The following is a 24,087-nucleotide window of genomic DNA, read 5'->3' on the forward strand; positions in this document are numbered from 1 at the left end:
ATTCAGGATTCCCAGTTCTGCTCCTTGTACAATGCAGGGCCCCAGCAGGAACCTGCTGAACCCTAATTCTTGTGCTTTTCCCCATGTTGTATTAAACAGTAATGTGTAACCAAGCAGGATGGCAGCTTCCTCTTTTGGATATACAGTTCTGTGCTGAGAGACAAAATCCAGCTTTATCCTCTTCACTGCAAATGTTCTCACTGTGCAAATAAATCCTGGGGAGATCCTTGGATTTGTGGCCACCTTTGGTCTGTCTGGCCTCTTTGCAAGCTGGGCATGTACATCCACCACTGACCAAGGCTACCAGGAGTGTAGATGCACTTAGACCAGGCTTAAAGGCTGATGCTTTTCTCCTGGCTGTTGAAAAATGCTGCAGCACTGATGTTGAACACTGAGATCCCATAAGCTTCCTCCGTCCTTCAGTCTCCTGGGGCTGCTCTTCCGTATACGATTGTCAGGATAAGAATCTGGTAATTAAATAGCCAGACAGACCTCGAGAATCAGGTGGCTCTTGTGCACAGCCTCTGCTGTCCTCAGGGGGAAACACTGCCAAGAGCTGCAGGAAATGTGTAGACACAACACAGATGATAAATGAAGCTCCTGTTCGTTTGTGGGTCGATCCTGTCCCGTTCCCACTGACTGCTGTCCCCTTCCCTGCTCGGGAGCAATCCGCTGAGACTCTGCCCGGTGCCCAGGGGGTGGCAGAATTGTTCAACTTCATTGTGCTGCTTCTCTTCTGAAAAATCCCTGCAGGGTGGCCTGTGCTGCTGTTTGTGCCTCGGTTCGATCCTGGTCTAGCCTTGGTGACAGCTGGGCTTTGTCACACGTGCCCTGGGCACAGGGGTCAGCAGTCCAGCTCCTGGCTCTGCAGACCTTGGCGATCTAATGGTTAGGGAAAAGGAAGGATTGTTGGAAACCTGTCCCCAACGTGCTGCCAGCTCAGGCTGTGTTTCATCAATACAGGGTGGCTGTGCTAGTCCACATTTATGACATCATGTATTCATCTGCCTGGTGAACAAATTTTTTTTGTTCATTCCAGGATTTTCATTTGCTGTTGCGTAGTTGGATCTGGTTCCAAGACTCTGGTTCCATGATTTTGGTTCCATCTGATTGTTTTCTTGAAGGAACAGGTCTGTATCATGGTGTTGCACCCAGCTACGTCTTGCTGCTCCCTGGTCGTCCTTCCTTGTGGTTTCTGTCATTCCAAAATGCTTTTCTTTCTCCCTGGAACAGTTTCTATCCCAGCAGAAACCACGGGGACACGCTCTAGGTTCAGCTTTGCTTTCAGAGATATTGTTGCTATCTGCATTTTCTTAGACATTAATCTGCTTTAAGTTATCTTTTTCTCTGTTACCAAAAATTTTGTGGAAGCTTCAACAATGTAACATCCACACTGTTCCCACCAGGCAGCCTGGAGTCTGTGTTTCTCCCTGAGGATAAAGTCTCAGAGCAGAAGGAAAGTAAGGGCACAGAGAGATGTGAGAGCCCCGTTTGACTTGGTGCAGCCAGAAGCTGCACATTTGAGCTGTGTTATCAGTGTCTACTCAAACTTTCCCTCCTGGATAACCATCAGGGAGATGCTGTGGCTTGAACCCTTTTTTCTCCTAAGGGTGCAGCACACCCACAGCTCACCCGAATCTTACTAAAACTGCTGTCAGGGCTAGGCCAAGCTCATGGGAGGATGTGTTAGCCTAGACCTGAGCACAGCCTTAAGTTCTCTGAGATCGAGTTCCGTGCGAGCCTCGTGCGTGCGGTGCCCGTGGCCTTATCTCAGCCCCACATCCTGCTGCTCCAGCTCCTAGCAAACTCCGAGGAGATGCTATCAAGGAGGAGGCAGGGCAGAGCCGAGCTCTTTCTCAGCTGCCTGCTCCAGCAACAGGGCTGGATGTGCAGTTTCCCCTTTTTGGTGCGACCCAGTGGATTCTCAGCCTTGGCCGTGTGCTGGCTCTGTCACACCGAGTCAGAGGAGATGTTGTACAACCCAAATCGCTCTGTGAGTGTTGGCTGTTTCTCAGATGTGGTTGGCAAACACAAGCAAGATAATCACTGGTTTTAATTACAAATATAAATAGGTTTGTTTAGCCAGTCATTCTGTAATCTTGGCCGTTATTGGCTTTCCAGTCACAGCCTGAATGCAGAGCCGGGTGAATGTTTTCAGGCACCTTCTGCCGGGAGATAGAGGTTGAACCACTGTGCAAGGGCCTGGAAGTTGGGTATCTCCAGGCTCTGATTAAGCCTGAAGATGGTTATGGAAATAATTGTTCTTGTTTGGCACCTCTAAACCAAATTTTAAGAGCTGGCAAGAGCAGCTGTGGGAGGTAGAGGTTTTCAGGGTTGGGCTCGTGTACATTAGCAGATCAGTGATCAGCAGGAGGAGTCATTGCTGCAGGCAAACTCTTAACAGAGCAACAGCAGGTTTAGATCGGATATCAGGAAAAATTCCTTCATGGAAAGGGTTGTAAAGCATTGGAACAGGCTGCTCAGGGCTGTGGTGGAGTCCTCATCCCTGGAGGAATTGAAAAGCTGCCTGGATATGGCACTTGGGGACGTGGTTTAGTGGTGGCCTTGGCAGTGCTGTGAGAACAGTAGGACTCAATCTTGGAAGTGTTTTCCAACCTAAATGATTCCATGATCATCCCTCTGACACACACCACAGGACACCATTATATCTTATATCACATATGTATCTATTTTATATATTTAATGTGTATTATATTTTAGTGCACCAAAATTCTCTCTTAACACCTTGATCCATAATTTCTTTGGGGATTTAGGAGCAGATTTTGCTGGAGCAGCACTGAGTGAACACCTCGTACTCATGGCCATGTTCATGGTGCCAGGAAGGCGCTCAGGGTGGGGGGAACATGGGGGCAGCTGCCCTGAAGATTTATTTGTGGGGACAGCAGCTCATTACAGCCTTGACAAGTCCTGCTGGCTGCAGACTGATTGTGTCCAGGGGAGCTGGTGGGAGATCTCGGGGCAGAAGTTGCTGACTTCATGAAGTGTTCAAAACAGGATGCTGAATCACATCCTGGCCGGTGGCAGCATCCTGCCTTAGCGTGCTCCGTACAATGGGGAGGCACCGGCCCAGCCCCCGGCCCTCGGGAGCTCTCAGCCCGGAGGTGTGGCCCTGGAAGCTCAGGAAGGTATAATTAGGCCTTTACGTTTTGTGCTGGGCTGTGTGTGGATGTTCAAAGGCCGCAGAGCTGAGGAAACGTTCACTTATTTGACACTTATTCAAGATCTGGCCTTTCCAGGAAACCGTTGCTGACTTGAAGTTGAGCAATAGGAGGAGTTTACTTGGATGTAGGTAGAGCAACAGCAGGAGAGCTGCCAATTTGAAGATGTGATGATCAGATTCTTTTGGAATTGTATCTAAACCTTTTTGGTTTTTTTTTCTTCCATGAAATCTCAGCAGTTTAGCAGAACCCAAACCACGAGGCCCTGTTATCAGAGGTGCTGGCTGTGCACTGAGCACTTGTTTCTGTAAAAGGCCAGTGTGGTCACTGTTTATTTAGGTGTTAGAGCTGGGTCAGAACAATATTTTGGTTCCAAATGCCTCTTGATTTTAAATTATCTTAATCTTTGATAATGGTGTGCCAAGATCTGTGAGTCAGGGATTTCTCATACAAATCAGAGCTGTGCTCTGCCTGGCAAGTGCTCCTAAGATGTTTTTGGAATGGGGAATGGACAGAACACCTTCCTAGGCCTGGTTTTACTTCTAACGAAGTAGAGGTGAAGAAGAATGTTGAGATTATTTCCTGAGAGCACTGAGTTTTTTCCCAAACATTTACACATCCCTTTGCAGCATTTAAATCCCTGATGCACAATCACTTCACCACTGCACAAAAATAAGCCCAGATTCAAACAGATTAGGGTGCACACCACATCCATCAGTTGTTTAGGTTTATCTGGGATCAGGACTCTCCTTGGCAGAGCTTGTCCTCCCTCTCTGAAAGTTTTGGTTTCTTGAAGTAATCCTTGCTGCTAGAGCTACTGGTGAAGGAAATGTTCGTATCAGGGACCAAGTCAGCCAGAAAGGTAGGGAATGGGACAAAATGTCCTGTTCAGATTTCCTGGAAAGCTGCCAGGCTCCTTGTTTGCCCTGTCTGCCATCCAAATGGTCACATCCAACCGTGTCCAACATTCGCATCCCAGTGGAGACTGCTGCCCATGGCTGGGCATCTCCCTCCCAGCCCTGCAAAACATCCTGAACTCCAGCTGTCTGCTTCCCTCTGCAACACCATCCTGCTTGGAAAAAATGCCTTTGGGGTGGAGGGGGAAAAGAAGGATGATCCTGATGTTTTTACCACCACTTTTCCATTGCGAGTGAGCTTTGCCCCTGCCTGGCAGTCTCCTGATTTTGGGAGTGCTGGCCATATACCCTCAGGAGGCTGGGAAGGCAGGCTGTGGTCTAGTTAAACACTTGAGGTGTCAGGGCTGAGCCAGAACTTTTCTCACTCTGCTCTTACCCCACGTGATCCGCCTGGATTTATTTTATTTTGTTTTTCCACATTACCAAAGTGTCAAGTACTCCCTGGTCTCCGCTGCCTTTTTTGGAGCCGTTCTGAAACCCGGCAGCTCAGCTGGTTTTTGGGTTGCTGTGCCACCAAGATTCCCAGCTGTGCTTCCGATGCCATTGTCTGTGTCCTGGCTGACCTTCGCTCACACCGCCTGGAAGCTGCTCCCTTAATCCTTCAAGCTGTTATTCACCTTCCTTTTCTTTTCCAGTGGTGCCGTTGGAGAGTTTCCACTTGTTTCTTTGGCCTGTCTCTGGGAGACACTGCTGAGTGGGTGAAGTGGGGTGACTTAATAAAATAGTTCCAAGGATTAAAACAATGGGCTGACAGGAGGAATGCAGGAGGATGGGCCCATGTGCTGACAGCTTGGCTGGGGTGGAGGACGGGAGCGGGATCGGCTCCTGCCGGGAGCGCTGGCGGAGGCTCTGCATCGTCCCACCTCTCCTTCAGCTTGGACATGGCTCTGTGGTCTGGCTTCCCCCTACCTGTGGTCATGGAACAGCTGTGGTAGTAACATGGCAACATCCAGAAGAGTGACTTGTAGGAAATCATAGGGAGCCGGTGTTTTGGGAATAGCCAGCTTCCCTCAGACCACCAGGGAAATCCATGGCGTTGCTGATGCTGGGATCTCTGTGTGTGCCTCTTGCTCTTCCCCTGTGCCAGCTGCTGCTTTCCCAAGCCTTGTCCTCCGAGTCCATGAGTCCAGACAAATGTGAGCTGCTGCGTGGAGCAGCTCTGCCCGGCCCCCATGGCAGGGAGGGTGGCCCTGGGTTGGCACAGCAGGCTGGGGACAGTCAGGGGTGCCCACCAGGAATGCCAGTGCTGGGGGCTCTGTAGGGTTAATGCTCCTTTTCCTAGCAGCTCGTGCAGGCTGAGGTTTGGAGAGGATCTGGCCTGGCCTCCTGAGACAGGGACTGTCACCAAGATGACATCGTGTTTCAGTGGGAATCTCAGAAATGTTCCTTGGGATGCAGACTGAGTTCCAAGCCCGTGGCGTAGCTGGGTGATGCCGGGATCAGCCCCGTGCCTTTTTGAACTCTGCGATTAATGGGATGAGCAGAAAGGATTTCTTTTTCCTTGTGAAACAATCTCTTATTTTATTTGGCTTTTCACCATCCAAGTACTAGGGATTCCTAGAATTTTCTCATTCCTGGCTGTTTGGGAGCAGTTCTGTCAATTTGCTTTGCGCAAGTCTGCTGGAGTGGGGAATGATCCTGCTAATTTGTTTGTTTCCCTCTTCCTGCCCTTTCTCTTGGAGGGTTTATCCAAGCTGCTCCTGGGTTGTCTGCAGGCACAGCCTGGATCCTGGGGTTGCCCCCAGGGTGGGATACTCACAGCTGAGCTGGTTTGGCTCCGTGTGGATCCGTGCTGATCGCTGCTCCAGCCCGACGCATCCCAGGAGCAGCTGGAGGGACATCATCAGCAGTCTGTTTCTGTTGGGAAATTGGCTTTTGTGGGCTTCATGATTGATTTCATTTTTCTCTTTTTGCCCTTTGTGCCAGAGGAGTGTTTGTGTGTGAATGGCCTGCAGTGTCTGCAGCCCTCTCAGCATTCCTGCTGGGATGTGGCCCACGATCCCCACGCCTCCGAGCCCAACAATGCACACTCACACTCCCCCTGGTCCCTGCTCTGCTGAGAACAGCAAAGCATGTTGAGTTTTCCTATCTCCCCAACATCTCACTTCCTTCAAAATAGATGGGAGAGATGTCTGCTCCTGCAGGGAGGCTTTACAGCCCCCACAGCTGGAGCTGCTGCCTGGCCCCTTCCCAGCACGAAGATGCCCTGGCTGTGTCTGAAGAAGGAGAGATGTTCTCCCTGTGAACCTGCAGCCCACGTTTTGCTTTTCTTCTGGGGGTGTCTTGTCTTCAGCTCAGGATGTCTGGGAATGATGACTTTGGGTATGGAAGTCACAGGTATGGGAAGAGCTTTCCTGCCTTGCATTTCTGGTAGCAAAAACACCTCAGTTCAAGTGGTCTTCAGCAGTTCTCACCACCTTGCCAGGCATGCTGGGCTCCCACAGTCCTGACCACAGGTTTTGTCAGCATATCACAAATCCTACACGTGTGCAATAGCACTTTGTTCTAAACCATCATTGCACATGTTGAAAGTGGACTTTTCCAGGTGCTGCTCCATGGGGAGCGAGCTCACTGTTCATCCCTCCCATGGCAGCCCTGCTCCATGTCAGGTTAAGCTGGAATGGCTGTGGTGATATTCCCACCTGTGTTTGTCCAGGTGATTCCCTTGTGTGGCCGTTAATCCCTGTGTGACACGGAGCAAAGGCCACTTGGACACGTCATTAAAAGCGGGAGAAGGGACTCGCTGCTGCTGCTGCTGCTGGAGCCCCGGGGCTGTTCCTGGGGCTGTGCAGTACCATGGAAAGGAGTAGCTTTGAAGTCCCTTTTCCTCCAGCGCTGTTTTGTGTTGCTCAGGCCCCTTCCGAAGGCCCCTCCTGTGGTCAGGAAGTGTTATCAGATGTGCCTCTATCAGGCCAAAGCAAGCAGTGCCTCTGCCTTAACCATCAGCTTTCTTGGGGAGCAGGAGCCACACAGCTGCTCTCGACTCTTCCTGTTTCTCTTGCTGTATCTTCCTTCCTGTTTGATGTGCTCCTTCCCAGCCTGGGTTGTGCTGCTGTTTGGGTGTGGCTGTGGGACAATGCCAGTCCCCTCTGCTCGCTGCAGCAGTGTCCTGCCTAAAATCCACCCTCTGGAATATTGGGCTGCAGGAGCATCTGGTGGGGCTGACTCGGCCTCTCTCCAGGGCTGTTCTGTGTTCTTTCTCAGTTGCCTTGAGGTGGCCAAAGCTTGTTCCAGACCAAGCAGCAAACAGGGGGAAGAAAAAAGGGGAAAAAAATCAGTTCTCTTCCTCCTTATCAACTGGGCTATGGGAAAGGGAAGTGTGTTCCATTCTGTGGTGCTCGGGAGGCCTGTTTTTCCCTCACCTTATCAGTTTGGAAATGTTTTGAGTAGAAGATGCCATGAAACCCGAGGAACTGGGAGGCATTGCCATGTTTGCCTTTGTAAAATCATGACCCGTTTTGAGAGAAGTGAATATTCCTTTTCTTGTGGGGGTTTGGGGTTTTTTTCTTCCTTAAACAAGGACCTGATTGCAGGAGGCTGCTCACTCACCTCAGGCTTGCCTGGGTCTTCCCAGGAAAAGTGTTTTTTCTCTCTCCTGACTTCTCTGTATGGATCTTTATTTTGAGATGAGTTCTGTAGCTGTGAGATGTATTAATAGAGTGTTTCCTTGTGTCCTGCAAGATGATTATGGCTTATGTGAGTTTCCCCATTAAAACATGGAACTCAAGCACCCGAGGCATGCAAGGATTCCTCCTGGGACACCCCACAGCTGGAGCCACGATGGCAAAGCAAACTGCCTGGGGAAAACTGTTCTGGGACTGGAACTCATTCTGGCTGTCCAGGACCATGAGCAGCTCTGTCTCTTTTCCCAAAATCCAGTATTTTTAAGGGATTGCTTACTGGCATTCCCGGCCCCGGGGGGTGGCAGTTTGTACCGCCGAGAAGGCGCTGCCTATTGTGTTCTTCAGCAACTTGAAATGGGGTTGATGTGTGTTGCAGCCATGCTCCTCTGGAGCTTTCCCAAAGGGGAAGAAATATTTCCTTTTCAAGTTGAGCAGCACGGAGCCAACAGATGGAGCAACAGCCTCTGGGGCCGGCTCTCAGCGGGCCGTGGCCACGAGCACCCTCTCCTTGCCAGCCCCTGGGGGCAGGAGGGACTGTCACTGTCTGTACCCTCCTCCTGACACTGCTGGCGTTTCCCAGGTGCTGCAAGTGTAGGTTTTTTGCTCCCTTGGGGTGATAATTCCCTCTGTTTGGTAAGTTGAGGTCAGGGAGTGGGAGGAGAACTGGTCTGCAGCTGTACTGGAGCATCAGGGGCTGTGACAAAACTCGTGGGCTCTGTGTTTATTCGAGAGACTGAAGTGACTCCTTGTAGAGAAGTTCTGCTGCTCGGGATTCCTGGAAGGGCATCCAGGAATTGGGTGGTTTCTCTGGTGTGTGCCAGTCGAACTGGTTGAAAACTGGATGAGAACTGCACAGAGAGCTCCTTCTGCCCCTGGTCAGGCTGGTGGGACCAGTGTGGCCTTACAGCGTGTGCCTGCAGAAAGAATTAGGGTTTGTAAGGAACAAATCGTCAGGGAATTCAGTGCCAGCCAGCCCCTAACACACATACACCAAGCACCTGAGAGACTCCTCGTCCAGCAGGAGCTCAGGAACTCGGGAATGGCCTGAAAATCCAACAGGGGACGCTGTACAGTGAGGGAAGGACCATTTTAATTTCCTGTATCTATATTAAAGCATTGCTTTAACTGTAAAGGAATGAACAGGCATCAGTCCATAGGATGCTTTTCCTCTAGTCCCATCCCTCCAGGGAATATGGACTTCCCACAGCGAGGGGCTGTGTGGGTGCTCATAGGAGCCTCCGGAGCACGCGGGGGGAAGCAAACAAACAAACAAGTCTGGAGGAGGGAAACGATTAGCCGAGCCTCAGCTGGTTGTTTCCCCTCTTGAATGGCCCTCTTTCATCAGGATGTGTTGGGACAAGTGCTTTTTCAAGCCAGGATATCAGTGGAAGACACAGTGTTCCCTAAAAGCCATCCAGTTCCCGGGGAGCATCAGCAGCCGCGATTCCTCTGCTTCGCACAGAAAATACGGTCGAGCTTTTCTTTGCCTTCTGGTGGTTTTTTATGGGTTTAGAAGCAAAAGGATGTGAGTTTTACAGCTGATTATGAATCTTTTCGAATTCCCTGACTTCTGTCTGTCGCTGGGGCCAGCACGATGCTGCCACCGTGCAGAGAAAACCAGCCCGAATTAGTATGTATGAGCCACTGGGTTGTGCTGCTTTGGGGCATCTGTCACCTCTGCTGTGGGGCAGAGGTTGGGGACGTTTTTCATGCCAGGATTTGGGTGTTCTTTAGGAGAGGGGTTTTTTAAAAAAAAGCTCGGAGTTTTAATTGTTTACTAGAATTGCAGGATTTAAAAGGGAGTTGGAATCTCGTGCCTTGCCTTTCTCACTGAGCTGTGTCCAGAGCATTTGTGTGAAGTGGCAGAGCGCAGAGAGTTCCCAGAGCGGAGATAAGGGCCGGGGTTGGGTAATGTTGTTGTTACAATGTGGTGTAAACTGTGAGCAAAGAGGCGTTTGGGTGTGTTCCCTGTGTCCGGCACCGTGCTGGGCACATGGAAACGGGAGCTGGTGTGGAGATGGGGAATGCTGGGGGGACGGGAGGGCTGTGTGCAAGGTAGGAGCAGGGATTTCAGTGGAAATGGAAACCTTGCTCTCAGCAGGCTCCTAGTTTTCCTTTCCGGTTCGTTTCCACGCACGTGGATACACGGGAACAAAAATTTTGCAGTGTGAGTTGTCCTTTTCCTGGACCAATTGCTGCTCCAGCAGCACAGCTTTCCCTTTTGCCTGAAGCTGGGAATTGCTTTATTGTCACAGATTTCCTGACTGCAGGAGAGGAGAACATCTGGCAAGAGGTACCATCAGAGCAGGAGATCCTGATAACTTTGGGAAGGAGCTCTGTCTTTTCCAAGGTTTTTCCTGCTGTAGAAATCTTAGTCACTACTTTGAGATCAAAGATCCTTTGGGGGTAAAAGACTGGAGTAAAATATCCTATTTCAGGATATTTTTTTGCTTTCCCAAAGAAACTTTTCCCCAAATTCTCGGGATGGGAATGTTGTGAATTATCTCCTTGTGCATGATCTAAGCATTCCCTGCCTCTTGTGAGTGCTGAATATCCCATACATTGTGGGGGTCGCTGCCTTTGTGTCACTTCTGGCCTTTTTTAACGCTTTCCTGTGAGGTCTGGGGTGAGAAGGAAACAAGGCTCTTCCTGGCTGGCTGCTGGAAGGAGCCACATTCCCATTTGCAGCCGTGGGTGCCGTTATCCCGAGCCAGGCTGAGCTCGGATCGCAGCAAACCCCGCACGGCTCCTGCTCAGACACAGCCAGTGAGGTGAGGGGGGAGTGCTGGAATCCTGTGGGAATGGAAGTGGAGAATTGTCGGAATTCGAGTGCGCTTCTCCTGCTGCGTTTTATTGATCTTGTGGAGCCTGGAATTCAGGCAAAAATTTTAGTTCCTTTTTTAAAAGCAGCTGAAATCTCGAATTTAAACCTGATCCAGATTTTTTCTGGGGAATTCTTGAAATTCAGTTGAAAGAGGAGGAAGCTTTGCCTGGGAACTTGGGCTGTGTTTTTAAGAGACTGGAAAATCTGAAATGATGTGGATTTCATGTCTGTGCTCACAAAATTGCTGAGGTTGAACAGAGCATTGGGAGCTTGAACGCTCACTCCTGCCCCAAGGCAAAGACCATGGATAAAATATGGAATAGATGAGTGCTGGGAGTAGTAAGTCCAGTGGGATCATTTGCTGGAGCATAAGTAACTCCTGTGTAGCACAGTCTCATAATGGAGCATTTCTATTTAGTAGATGCAGACAGTAATTAACGGTGATCTATGGCTGTGAGCGTGGGGCGGCGGAAAATTGGGCTTTGGAACAACAAATGACTCTCGTGCTGTTTGGGGAGCAGAGGAAACACATCCTAAGCAATCCCTGTGCAGCTGAAAGGTACCTCAGGAGACAGGGATTCTCAGCCATGTGGGAAACGCAACTTCAGTGCTTCTGGCCAGAGCTGCTCCAAACCATTTCCGAGATTCTCGTGTGCATCCAGGAGCGGCAAAATCCGGCTGTGCCGGTGCTGTTCTGCCTTCTCTTCCATTATGTTCCAGCCCTGGGTGTCATTTCCCTCTGGAAATGGCGCTGTGTTTGCCCAGACTCTGTGTCCCAGGATGCTGATCCAGCCACAGCAGAGCCACACCTCTGCTCTTGCGCCGGTTGTTTTTCCCTGAGGGTTCAGAGCCGTGTCCTTTCCCTTGGGATGTGCAGGTTCCATCTCCGTTTCTCTTTAAAATCTACACAGTTGCAGGTTCTTGCTTTTGCATTCCAAAGAAATGTCAAGAACTGGAAGGAGCAGGAAGCGATGGGCTCAGAACCTGCTCTCCAGTCCCTTTGCAGGTCTCAGCCTGTAAAAAGTCCAACCCTCTGCTTCTTTTAAGTTGCAGAATTCCATAATCAAGTGATAAAGTCATTTCCAGCCCATGACAGCTCAAGCAAGTATCTCCTGCAGGGGCTAAGTAATAAAACAGTGGTGGAAAATGACAGATGAATAATCCATGAATAATCCCAGAGCCATGCTGTGCAAGTGGCATCCTACTATTTTCGTGAGGAAAGCCCTTCCTTCCCTAGATGTGGACATTTTACTGCTCTTTCCTTTCAGCTGACTCCTGTGTGGTTTTTTTTTTCCCAGCCTCAGCGAGAGCTTTTTCATGGTGAAAGGTGCAGCCCTTTTCTTACAGCAAGGAAACAGCTCCCAGGGCCAGCGAAGCCTTCAGCATCCCCACAAACATGCAGGTAATGGATTCAATCACCTCTGGAGATCCTTTTTCCCTCCCATCCAAAGGGACAGGCTGATGGCACAGGTGGGTGACTGCCCAGGTTGTCCTGGTGGGCCTTGTACAACCTGCTGAGCAAGCCCAGGGTTTCAGCCCACATTCCGATTATTGAGTTTTTTATTGGGATCATTGAGTTTTGGTTTAAACTTTTGTCATTCTCTTGGAACTGTGACTGGAGTAGAAATTTATTCTCTGTGGAAATCATGGTATTTTGCATGGCTCTCATTAGGCAGGGAAGTTTGGGCAGCCAGAAGGGCTGTGTGGGATCTCTCTCCCTATTTTCCCCAGCCACAGATGAGGAAATGTCACTTGAGCTTCAGTGATTTAATCTTTGCCTCCCCTTGGGCAGTCGTGGATGTTCTGGACACTTCTCCAGGGGCTCTCCCAGCCTCCAGTAATCCAAAGCTTGGGACTTTTTGCTTTGAAACTTCCTGTTGCTGGTTTTGTTTGGATGTTGCTGGTCAGAGGAAGGGATGTTTGATCAGGATTTGGATGGCTGGATAGAATTACATTTGTCAGCTCCTCATATCCTGGTTTCAGGAAAACCCCCTTTCCTGTCAGCTCACCACAATCTGTAGGAGTTTATCATGATTTAAGAACAGACTGTCCTGCTTCCCCCAGTCCCTTCCAGTTGCCAAACTGGTGGGAAGAAATGGTAGGGAGTGGTATGGTGAGTGTACATACGGATTTGGAAGCAGATAAGGGCGTTCAGGGAAGCGGATTCTGCTTCCCCAGTTTTTATACCCTCCGCCTTTGGCAGTTTGGGAATGGGTGGTTACTGGGCAGGAAGAACTGGGATTTTGGGGCATTTTGGGAGCCTGTGGGAAAGGCACAGTATGGTACTGTGTGGTGCTGCTTAGCAAACACTCCAGCACAAAGGGGGTGTTTGAATGCCAGGCTTGGCTTTGGGTTACTTTAACTGTCAGCAATTCCATATACCCAGCAAACAGCCTACGGAAGGAATTTTATCTCGCATGGAAAGTTATGAGTGCATTACTGAGTTATTAGATGGGAACTTGGTTTGTTTTCCTGTAGATTCCTTGTTCCTTTCGTCTGCTTTCCCCAAACAGAAATGTACCCACAGACCTAGAGCTGAAGGGACTTGGTGCATGAGCAGAACTTGGAGAGTTCATCCCCCTGGAGGTCACTCATGCTCAGCCACACCCTCTGTAGGGCCGGTGGGGCTGATCCCACATGCTGGGGGTGATTCACAGCTCAAAGGTGTTCTTTCCTCCTTTGTTCCCGTTTTTTTAATCTGAGTTTTTCCTCCTCTTCTTCCTCACCTGTTCTCATGGCCAAACCTCTCTGTCCTCTCTAAGGTACTGCGACAGGAAGAGAATCCTCAATTGTGCCAGGCACAGCTGGTCTCAATAGATTTGGTGGCTTCCAAATACTGTAAGGTTGGGTTCTCACACATCCAGGGAATGCCCATCCAAGAATCTCACTGTTCTTAGTGTTCTCTGGGACAGCAAAGTTAATTGACCTTCCTTAATTAGTATTTTTTGACTTGGAAACATCCAATTTCTTTAAAGATCAGGACACTGCTGATTCTTAGTGCAGAAAGAGCCCCTTTCTGATGATTGCCCTGCTTTCTGTGCAGGTGACTTGCCCCAGCACCTCCAGGTGATGATCAACCTCCTGCGCTGCGAGGACAGGATCAAACTGGTAAGGACAGGTGCATTTTCCTGCTCTCATTTCTGTTGGAAGTGTATGCAACAGACCTGTAGAGGAGCAGGAAAAGCATTGGCAAATCCTAGATTTCAGAGCTGCCTTGACTCTGTGCTGGTTTCCAGCCCTGCCCCATTTTCCTGACCACTCCTTTTGCCCTGGTCCTTGTGTCCAGGCAATGAGTTGGGTCAGGGAATCGCTCTGCCTGAAATGTATTGTTTTGTTAGATTCAATTTTCCAGCCAGCTGACAAACACTAATACAGGAGGAGAGACAAGACCTTGCTGATGCTCTTGGACACTTTTAAGTCAGCCTTGAAATTGCATCAGCTGGGCTGGGCTTCCTTTTGAAGAAACCTGCAGATAAAAATCTGCTGTAAAAGTCACTTCTCTGCAGAGAAGTGGATGCCAGTTGTGCCTCCTGTGGGACTAACCTATTTCAGTGAAGGCTTGCGAGTGGGAGAATCCTCTGAGCCTGTCTTGTTTCCAGCTCAGTGCATCACCAATGTTTTTACACTTCCTGCTTGAAACTTCAGAACAAACCTTTGGGTTACATTTTGTAGCATTTCCCCAAACTGGAGAGGATAATCTCAGCTAATCTTCCCCTCACCAGCAGCAAGCCTTGCTGTATCTTCCATACTGCACTAAATAAAGCTTTTGGGCATAATGAAAACTTCAGAAGCCTCGTGCAGCAGCGGCAGCACTAATGAGGCAGAGGTGGTTTGCAGGCTGTGCGTTTGGAGAGCGTGTGGAGCGACCGCGTGCGCTACATGGTGGTGGTGTACAGCAGCGGGCGGCAGGACACCGAGGAGAACATCCTGCTGGGAGTGGACTTTTCCAGCAAGGAGAGGTAGGTCAGAGCTGGGAACCAGGCAGGATGGGCTCTCTGGCAGCACCAAACCGTCCCCGAGCAGTTGGGTTACCTGCATCTGCGGATTCCAGCAAGAGAAAGGACACGGGGTTGAGTGTTCTGACATTTTTATTCCAGAAAGTTTTCAGTCTCTGTGGAATCCAGGGCCGTGGCATCCACCTCACCAGTGGGAGTTTTTGCCTGCTCCCTGCAAAATGCTCTTGCAGACACATTTGCAAAACTGGAGCTCATTCTGTCCCCCAGACTCCAGTGTGTTGATGGAATGATGCAATGGAGCTGCTTTTGGGGAGTAGCTTTGTTGCCAAATAACGTCAAAAAACAATACTGCAGAAGTAGCTCCAAAACCAACAAACAACTGTGTCAGCAACGAGCTGTTCCTTTTGTCTGACTGATAAGAGCACACAGTATTTGGAAAAGCAAGTGAAATACTTTGTTATCGCAGCCCCTCTCAGATCATTCCAGTTCTGGTGAGTAAACCAAGGCAGCAAAGCTCTTGGCTCAGGGAGAAGGGACTGGTTTGGCAGAGCTGGAGTCGGAGGCTGGAGCTGCCAGGCTGTTGTGTGTGTTCTCCCAGGATTTAACAAGCTGCCCCATCCTTGTGGTGCAGCCACTGTGAGTTTTGTTTAATTCTGGAAAACCTTACTGGTGGTTTCCCCTGGAAAGTGGGAAGGGGAAGCTTTGCACAGCAGAGGGATCTATAGGGAAGCTCCCAGCTGTGCTTTCCTCGTAAGATTATTGTCATTGGCTTTGATGCTGCCTCTGTTCTGCTCTGAAATTCCCATGTGGCATTCCCTTGGTGTGCCACAGCAGTGGAAGTTCGCCATGTCGCCTCCACTCTGAACCAACCTGGCATTCATTTGCTCCTGGTGATTACTGATGTGAGACAAGAGGAAAGATGGATTTGTGTTGCTGTCTGCATCCCAATTTCCTTTAAAACCTGAATATCTCAGTAGCTTAATTATTTACTGCTGGAAGCTCCTGGCCTTCATTATAGCAGGGTTTTCTTGCCAGATTGCCTGTCTGAACTGAAAGTGTTCTTTTGGGTCAGATAAACCCCTGAAATCCATTTTTATCTGTTCCACCAGCTAGAGTGATCCCATGGAGCAATCACCATGAGGTATCACCTTGTCAGACCTTCAGACTCCAGCCTCCAGTTTTATTTGATGGCCTAAAATATTACGAGGGATTACTAGAGCAAGGCTTGACGATTTTAAAAATTAAAGAGTATTAATAATTTAGGCTATTGGCATGATCACATCGTGGCCTATATTTAACATCCTGTCTCACCATCTCTCTTCCAGTAAAAGCTGCACTATAGGAATGGTTCTTCGTCTGTGGAGTGATACTAAAATCCATCTGGACGGGGATGGGTAAGAAACCACATTAAAAGGATAAATGGGAATGTCCTTCCCTATCTGGGGGCTGCTCCAGGAGAGATTCTCCGTCACCTTGCAAATGAAGTGCCCATTTTGGATTCATGGCTGCAGAGTCCTCTTACTTAGACAGTGAATTCTTGTCTTGCTGCCCTCACACTGCTCCCATGGTTCCAGGGAATGCTCTGAAACCCCACTGAGGGCTGGAGCTCCCATTCCTGGCAGCCTCTTGCCATTCTTATTTGAGAGGTTGGAAAACCAGTGAGAGAAATTCTCATCCTGGTTCTTTTGGCCTGTGAGTGCCCCAGTGCAGTAGCTCTTTTTAGAGAGCAGGCTGGGATGGAGAGAAAAGCTGTTTTTGACTTGATTTTCCCTCTCTCCACCAGTGGCTTCAGCGTGAGCACTGCAGGGAGGATGCACATCTTCAAACCTGTATCGGTGCAAGCCATGTGGTACGTGAGGGGCTGGGCTCAGGGAGAGACTCTTCTTTCTGTCAGTAAATTAAAAAAAAAAAATCAGCTGCATTTTAGCCTTCTCCACGATGGGTATTTAGTAAGCTGCAGCAGAGAGCTGCTTCCTTGTGTCAGCAGAGGGGCTTTGGGAATCCTGATCCCAAACCAGGATCTGCTGCTTCAGTTCAGAGCAGCTCTGTGTCCTTCAGCACGGGGGAAGTGGCACCAGAGAGATGAATAAATATGAAAGATGAACTTGAATTCCTGGAGCTGCAAACCAAGAATTTCCTCTCTCTGCATGTTTCTCTCGCTGGCTGACAGAGGAGGTGCAGGGCCCATTGCCAGCCTGTGGCATTCCTTGTGTCCTGCCCCATTCCTGGGGTTCCTGCAGCCCCAGGTGCCCGTTCACCTTTCAGCCCGTTCACCCCTCCCCTGTGCAGGGATTCCAAACCCCTGAAGCAGAGGTGGCTGAGTCAGCAGTGGCTGAGCCAGCAAATTCCTCCCTGAAGAGGCTGCTCCATATGAAACTGCATCTCCCTGTGCCTGGGCAATGCTGGCTCCCGTTGGAGCCTGGAGAGATCCCTGTTCCTGCAGCATCTCATAGGGAACAGATACAGATGCGGAGAAGGATGTTGTGCTAGGGATGATTTGGTACAGACAAAAATAGAGCTCCTGTTCCTGTCAGTTTTGAATTTGGCCCCTCCTGTTGCCAGCCTTGGCCGTGGTTGATGTGTTCAGTGCAACAACTTCGGAGTAGAGCCTTAAAGAAAGGAAAAATTGAGGAGGGAAGGAGGGAAAAAGTAATGTTAGGATTTACAAAAACAAATGACCCAATCTGGGCCTTGTCCCTGGAGCCTGTCAGAGGCCAGGAATGCTGGTAAATATGCATCAGGCTCCTTGCTGGAGGTGGATGGAAAATTGTCCCTGTTCTTTATCTTCCTTTGGCTGTACAAGTTGGTTAATGATTAGATCCCAGAGCGACTTGTGCCTCCTTCTTCCCTGTTAATTAGGAGAAGATTTCAGCCCCTGCCTCGGCCGTGCTGTGAGAAGCCCCCAAGGTGCAGTTTGTGCCTCTTTGAGCTCTGACACCATAAATCTGCTGCTTTCAAAGAGCAAACTGCAACAACTAATGCTGAAAATCACTTTTTCTCCGTGAAATCCTCTCAGCTCCTGTTCTGTCTGCTCACAGCTGCCCAAATCTCTTCTCCCACCCTGCAGGTCTGCTTTACAGATCCTCCACAAAGCCTGTGAAGTTGCCAGGAGGTACAACTACTTCCCAGGGGGGGTGGCCTTGGTGTGGGCCACCTACTACGAGAGCTGCATCAGCTCGGACCAGAGCTGCATCAACGAGTGGAACGCGATGCAGGACCTGGAGTCCACCCGCCCCGACTCCCCAGCCCTCTTTGTTGACAAGTCAGTGCTGGATTTTATTTGGAAAAGTTTGCTTGGCTCGTGAAGGAAATCTCCCCTTCTCCCTGTTCTTCCTGCCCTGGTTCGTTTTTGGGGTTGCGAAAGCAACAAAAGAGAATTTGCGTGAAATAATCAGACCTGAAACTTCAGCTGGTGATAAAGTGTATGAGCACCAACAAGCTGCTTTTTTTCCAGTTATTCTTATAAAAATTCCCTTTCCCCCTACTCCTCAGTGCTGTGCATGTGCTGCCAGCCTGGAATCATCCTCTCCTATTCCTGTTCCTTCCCAGGCCAACGGAAAGGGAACGAACAGAGCGGCTCATTAAAGCCAAGCTCCGGAGCATCATGACCAGCAAAGACCTGGAAAATGTGACTTCCAAGGAGGTAAATATAAAAATTCTCACTCTTATTCTTCCTGCCAGACTCCCTCTCCAGAGGGTGGTGAGGAGGCACCATATGCCTGGGTATCGCTGGCTTTGGAATGTGCATTCCAACCGTTCTGTAAAGGCTCTGCTCTGGCTTTGCTGCACCTCCCTCCTGAGAAATCAGGATAATCCCAGCATCAGAACTGTCTTGCAGGACCTCAGTAACAACTGTGTGAGTTTCAAGTCAAATTTTAAGGTTTTATTTCCTTTTTTTTTCCCTGGACAAATGTCAGAGGACCTTGCAGACAGCGTGTTGCTGGTGAGTTTATGGATGGAAAATCACAAATCAAGGCTAGAGCTCGTTTGGATCCATCCCCCAGGCTGGTGTAATCCATCCACCCACAGTGCAGACGTGATCAGAGTGGAAATAGTTCTTTTTGGGGTGGGTTTTTGGTTTTTAAGGGAGGTTATTAACATGCAAGTGGTAGGAGGAAGCTGAGAACTTGTCTGTCTGTGGACATGTTCCTCATTCCTGCTGCAGACAAGCTCTTGGTTTTTATCTCTCAAATTATTATTTTTAAGGAGCAGGTACCCCAAAGTACTTTTTTTCCCCCTCTTAAATGTTACCTGAAGCTTCATTTACAACTTCTGAGTTTAGGATACCAGGATGCCAGGGCAAGGGACTGTGGTTTTAAACTGCCAGAGGGCAGGGATAGATGGGATAATGGAAAGAAATCCTTCCCTGGGAGAGTGGTGAGGGGCTGGGGTGGAATTCCCAGAGAAGCTGTGGCTGCTGCCTCCCTGGAAGTGTCTTAAGGTCAGCTTGGACGGGGCTTGGAGCAACCTGGCACAGTGGAAGGGACAGGGAAGAGATGAGCTTTAAGGTCCCTTCCCACACAAACCATTCTGGGATAGTTGGAGAAATGCCACATAGGGAAATTCCTGGTCTCCAGAAGGTTGAGTCCCTGTTGCTGTTTTTAATGAAGGACAGAAAAGTGTTTGGAGGGAAGTGCCCACGAATGTTTCTGTTGGACACCGAGATTCCAGTGCCATCCGTTGTCTTTGCTCTGCAGATCCGAAACGAGCTGGAGAAACACATGAACTGCAACTTGAAGGAATTCAAGGAATTTATAGACAATGAAATGCTGCTGATCCTGGGTCAGATGGACAAACCATCCCTGATTTTTGATCATTTGTACCTGGTGAGTGTGAGGAGCTCCAGGAGAGCTGGGCTGTGCTGTGTCCAATCCTTTGCCACTAGATGGTACTCCAGGCAAAACCAGGCTCTGCCTCTGCAACAAAGACTTCCCAGAGATGAACAGTTTGTGCCCGTTGGGGCTTTTTGTTGTTGTTCTGGAGAGAGTCAGAGGAAGTGCTCGTGTTTGAGGGTAAAAGCTGCTTTTTAACAGTTTTAAGCTTTCTCTTGCGAAGGTTTGGGGGGAATCCAAGGTGTAGCCACCACCAGAGCTTACAGGATGTGCCTCACTTCTTGTGTGTGGCATGTCTGGGATCACAGGTGTATTCACTTTCTTCCCCTGAGCTATTTCTCCCTGTGTTTAAAAATCCAGAGTGGCCGGGGCAGTGATTTGGGATGAGCTCAGTCACACCCTGACCTAGAACTAACTCTGTGTCTCAGTTGTGCCCTTGTCCCTGCTTCAGCAGATCCCTGCCTGCTCAGGACATCTGTCCATGCCCTACTGCTGTCTCAGAGGCTGTTCCCAACATTCCAGTCAGCTCAGGAGGATGGCTGGGGCTGGGGGGTGGCAGAATTTTAGGAAAAAGGGCTGCTTTGGGGCCCCTTGGAAACGTGTGTTTGTGGCTGTTGCAGGGCTCCGAGTGGAATGCTTCCAACCTGGAGGAGCTGCAGGGCTCGGGGTGAGTACTGCCCCTGCCAGGCTCCAAACCCTCTGCTGTGTGCCTGCACTTCCCCCAGGACTCTGGAGAGGACATTTGTAGGCTCTAGGGATGATTTGGGGCCCATTCTCAGCCGTGGGGTAACTTCCCACCAGCAGCTCTGTGGAGAAATCTGTCCAACCTCACTTTTATCACCAGCGCAGAGGGAAAATAACAAACCTTGTCATTTGTGAGGTCCATCAGGATCTCCATCCCCACAGTGTGCCCAGTGCTGTGCCAGGTGTGAATTCCTGCAGGCTGCAGAGGGGCAAAGGTTACAGCACTAAGGAAAAATCTCCATCCAGATGGAGCAGAGTTGCCTGGGGCTGAGCAAGCTCCTCCTCACCTGCCTGGGCAGGCAGCTCCAGGTGTCTCTCCCATCACCACGGTGCTGCTTGGCTCTGTTCCCTGCCACACTTTTTGGATCAGGGAGAATTTTGCCTATGAATATTTGCTCCTTGCCCAAGACCTGCACCAACCTTGGTGTGAGGAACTGAAATTCTTCACGGTTTCAGCACGGCTGAAAATACTTCATTTGGAGTCCTTGGGAGCAGATGTCTGCACATCTTGGGACAAGGAAATCAAGCAGGGTGTTAATGATTATGTCCTGCATTGGGCCATGCAGTGTCCAAAGGCAAAGCTGGACAAATTCTGAGACAAATATCCTGTGTCCTTGATTTGTCTGAGTGATAGGAGGTGATAAATCAATCTGGACATTCATTCTCGGGTACATTGTTATCCCTGCTGTGATGTTTGGCAGGAATTGAGAGATAACATGTGACTCTCTCATGGTTTTGGTGAGAAAGAAGGGGAAGGGATTGCAGCTAAAACCTGCAGCTGGAGATGGTGATCCCTGGGTTCTGCTCCCAGATGATTCACTTCTTTCTGCGTCCCCAGAGCTGTGCAGCACAGCAAAGAGTTCCTGGTTGGGTTACACAGACTCAGAGACAATAAATGGCATAAAATAAACTTCTCCCTCCTGTGCCCAGGGTGTTTGGACACTTTGGGATGTGCTGGCAGTGCGAGGTGGCTGAACGGCCTCCTGTGTGCCCCGTGTCACCAGCTGTCCTGGGGGATTGGGATTAGGGCTGTAGGTAAAACCTTACAGCTCACGTTGGGTCGGATTCCATGAGTCCACAGCGTCCCTCAGTGCCTGTTTGATGACCATGGCAGCTCAGGGTGTCTCTCCTCGTGCCCACAGCATTGACTACATCCTGAACGTCACCCGGGAAATCGACAACTTCTTCCCGGGCCTGTTCGCGTATCACAACATCCGCGTGTACGACGAGGAGACCACGGACCTGCTGGCACACTGGAACGAGGCTTATCACTTCATCAACAAGGCCAAGTGAGTGCTGGGACACCTGGCCCTGGGGGAGGGCACATCCCAGCTCTCCGTGTCTCCTCCGGGGCTCTCCTGAAGCCATGTGAACTGCAGGCCCTTGGCATCATCGTTCTGCATCCCCGGAGCTCCCTTGTGCCCTGTCCCTTCCTGGACTGGCATTAACCTGTTCCTAGCCCAGCGTTTTTATTGCTACTTTCTTTTGCTTCCAAAAGGAAATGAGGATGTTTCCTGTTCTGGAGAAGTTCTGGAGCTGCTCCAGCACGTGTCCATGTTGGACCTGCCCCAGCTGTCTCTGCAGGCAGAGCCTGTCAAACCCTGCTGGGCCTTTACACTCAGCCTTTTCCCAGTGATCCCAGCATCCAAAGACTTGGATGGAGGCAGGAGGTTTTCTCTGAAATGAGGCTGCCCATCTCTAACTCTCAGCTTTTCTGGACAGGGACTCTTCTCCTGGCCCACATAACCTGAAGTGTTCCTCCCCTTCGGAGCCGTGGTGCAGGGTGGGCAGAAGCAGGAAGTGCCATCCCTCCTCTGTAACAAATCCATAACCGGTGACACGGGATTTACTCTCCTGTTTGTCCTCCTGCAGGAAGAACCACTCCAAGTGCCTGGTGCACTGCAAGATGGGCGTGAGCCGCTCCGCATCCACCGTCATCGCCTATGCCATGAAGGAATTCGGCTGGTCCCTGGAAAAGGCCTACAACTACGTGAAGCAGAAGCGCAGCATCGCGCGGCCCAACGCCGGCTTCATGCGGCAGCTGCTGGAGTACGAGGGCATTTTGGATGCCAGGTAAGGCTCGGGATGAGTGGGAAGGAGCTGATTGTGGATAACATCACAAAGGATTGCTGGATCTCCGTGGGGCTCTGTCGGTGTCGTGCCCACAGATGTGTGAGGGGTGTCGGCTGAAGGGTCCCTTTAGAAGGGCACAGGCAGAATCCTGGGCCAATTGTACTTTCCCCAAACCTTCCCTGTGCCAGGCTCCCTGCATGGAAATTAGCTGGGAGAGCTGCTCTGGTGTAATTCAGTGAGGGTTTCTCCGTGCTTGGGAAGCACATTTGGATTTCTCAGCAGCCAGTGCTGCTCAGCACAGCATTGTTCTTGTTTTATGAGGCAGAACTGAGCTCAGGCCGTGCCGGAGGCGAAGCGTTCGTGGTTCTGTGCCAACCCCAGGGCTCTGTCACTGCAAGGGCTGTAGTATTTATCTTCTAAGGATACAGGCGAGAATTCTGTCCCCCGGTTCAGCAGGAGCTGTGCCATGGCACATGCAGAGGGGTCAGTTTGGAATGTTCTGCTCTGAGGAGGCTTCTGTGCCCTGAGGGGTCTCCCAAGGTCTGATCCCACCGTGGTTGCTCCCAGGGCACTGCTCTGGAATGGGCGGGTGGGGGGGAAAAGTCCTGATGCTGAAGGTGATTTTTCCAAGTGGGATCTCAGGTGTGGGCCCAGCCCTTGGGTTCTGGGCTGTGGGGAGGGAGGGAAGCTCCTGGCACTGGGCATGCTGCAGTTGCAGGGCAGTCACTCGTGTCCTTGTCCCATCCTCAGCAAGCAGCGCCACAATAAACTGTGGAAGCAGCAGGCAGAGAGCAACCTGCCCCAGAACACCGACGGCACCACGGGATCGGGAGACTTCTTACTGGAGAGCTTGGACATTGATCTGGAAAACCGCCTGGCTGACCTGGACATGCCTTCCCAGTCGGCCTACCTGGACAACCGCGCCGGCTCCGACGGCTCCGTGGGCTTCGATTACTGCTTCCGCCGCCTCTCGGACACGCTGCTGGAGAACAAGATTCCCGGGGACAGAGAGGGCTTCTTCCACATGGAGCAGCAGCTGGAGCGCGATGCCCTGGTGGGACAGCCTCCATCTGCACCGTCCCAGGGGAGGCTGCTGGAGACAGGAAAGGCCCCAGAGAGAGCGGAGCTGCTGGCAGAGCTGGGCGGCTTCTGTGAGAAGGAGGCGAAGAAGAAACTGGACTTCAGCCCCAGGAAGGGAAGGATGGTCCTTGGGGCACCGGGGGAGGATGGTGTCAGGGAGGAAAATCCCATGGAGAAGTGGAAGCGACGTTTGTCCATGCACAAGGAGGAGAGCAGGCTCAATAGGGAGAACTTGAATAACAACAACAGCAAAAGGAGTTGCCCAGAGGATTTTGAGGTGCGTATGGAGGTGAGATGGAGGTGATTGGCATGGCTGACTCTGCTGCAAGTGAAACTGCTCTTCTCATCCTCATAGCCCAGTTTCATTTGACTTGGATAAAGCCTTTCATTCCATGATGAGCTTCTCCCCTTTCGAAGTGCTTCTGACCAGGGCTTTGCTTGCCCGAGCTGTGGATGTAGATGCCAGAGAGTGCCCAGTGAGTGCCCTGTAAAGTGCTGTGGGCAGCTCGCTTGCATGACCCTCGCTTGGCACGGTAGGTATTCCTTGGAGACGATGTCTGCTGGGAAAGCACATGGCTGTAGTTCCTGCTGCCAGGCCTGAGGTGGAAATGGGCTTTGCTCCCGATCTCTTTGGTTGTACCACACCTTGTGGGCTGTGCTGGTGTCCGTTCCATGCTCATTGATCTGTGCCTGTTTTCTCTCCTGCAGCACGATGCCGTGTTCGGGATTCTCAGCAAGGTGAAGCCTTCCTACCAGTCCTGCACTGACTGCATGTACTCCTCAGCGGGACTGTCCCCCGACTCCTTCGGGGAGCAGTGCGAGAGGCTCAGCGCCGGCGCCGCGCGGCGCAGCAGCACCA

At 50.6% G+C, this 24,087-nt stretch overlaps 2 protein-coding genes across 2 annotated transcripts in view; one reads left to right on the forward strand and one right to left on the reverse strand.

Annotated features, from left to right (window-relative positions):
- Positions 1-24,025, forward strand: part of SSH1 (slingshot protein phosphatase 1) — a 29,720-nt gene extending 5,695 nt beyond the window's left edge. Inside the window, exons 3-16 of the mRNA XM_042034769.1 lie at positions 11,842-11,945; positions 13,587-13,651; positions 14,381-14,502; positions 15,825-15,893; positions 16,283-16,348; positions 17,567-17,761; positions 18,049-18,142; positions 19,197-19,325; positions 19,952-19,998; positions 21,218-21,364; positions 21,948-22,148; positions 22,899-23,505; positions 23,584-23,761; positions 23,937-24,025. Of these exons, the coding sequence (XP_041890703.1) occupies positions 11,842-11,945; positions 13,587-13,651; positions 14,381-14,502; positions 15,825-15,893; positions 16,283-16,348; positions 17,567-17,761; positions 18,049-18,142; positions 19,197-19,325; positions 19,952-19,998; positions 21,218-21,364; positions 21,948-22,148; positions 22,899-23,505; positions 23,584-23,598 (1,861 nt within the window). The 3' untranslated portion in view covers positions 23,599-23,761; positions 23,937-24,025. The remainder of the gene's footprint in view (positions 1-11,841; positions 11,946-13,586; positions 13,652-14,380; positions 14,503-15,824; positions 15,894-16,282; positions 16,349-17,566; positions 17,762-18,048; positions 18,143-19,196; positions 19,326-19,951; positions 19,999-21,217; positions 21,365-21,947; positions 22,149-22,898; positions 23,506-23,583; positions 23,762-23,936) is intronic.
- Positions 23,614-24,087, reverse strand: part of ISCU (iron-sulfur cluster assembly enzyme) — an 898-nt gene continuing 424 nt past the window's right edge. The window contains exon 3 of the mRNA XM_042034687.1: positions 23,614-23,675. Within this exon, the coding sequence (XP_041890621.1) occupies positions 23,614-23,675 (62 nt within the window). The remainder of the gene's footprint in view (positions 23,676-24,087) is intronic.

This window comes from Corvus kubaryi, unplaced genomic scaffold, assembly GCF_017639235.1.
Source record: "Corvus kubaryi isolate FWS band 111438036 unplaced genomic scaffold, C.kubaryi_AGA036_p1.0 37382, whole genome shotgun sequence".
NCBI lineage: Eukaryota > Metazoa > Chordata > Aves > Passeriformes > Corvidae > Corvus > Corvus kubaryi.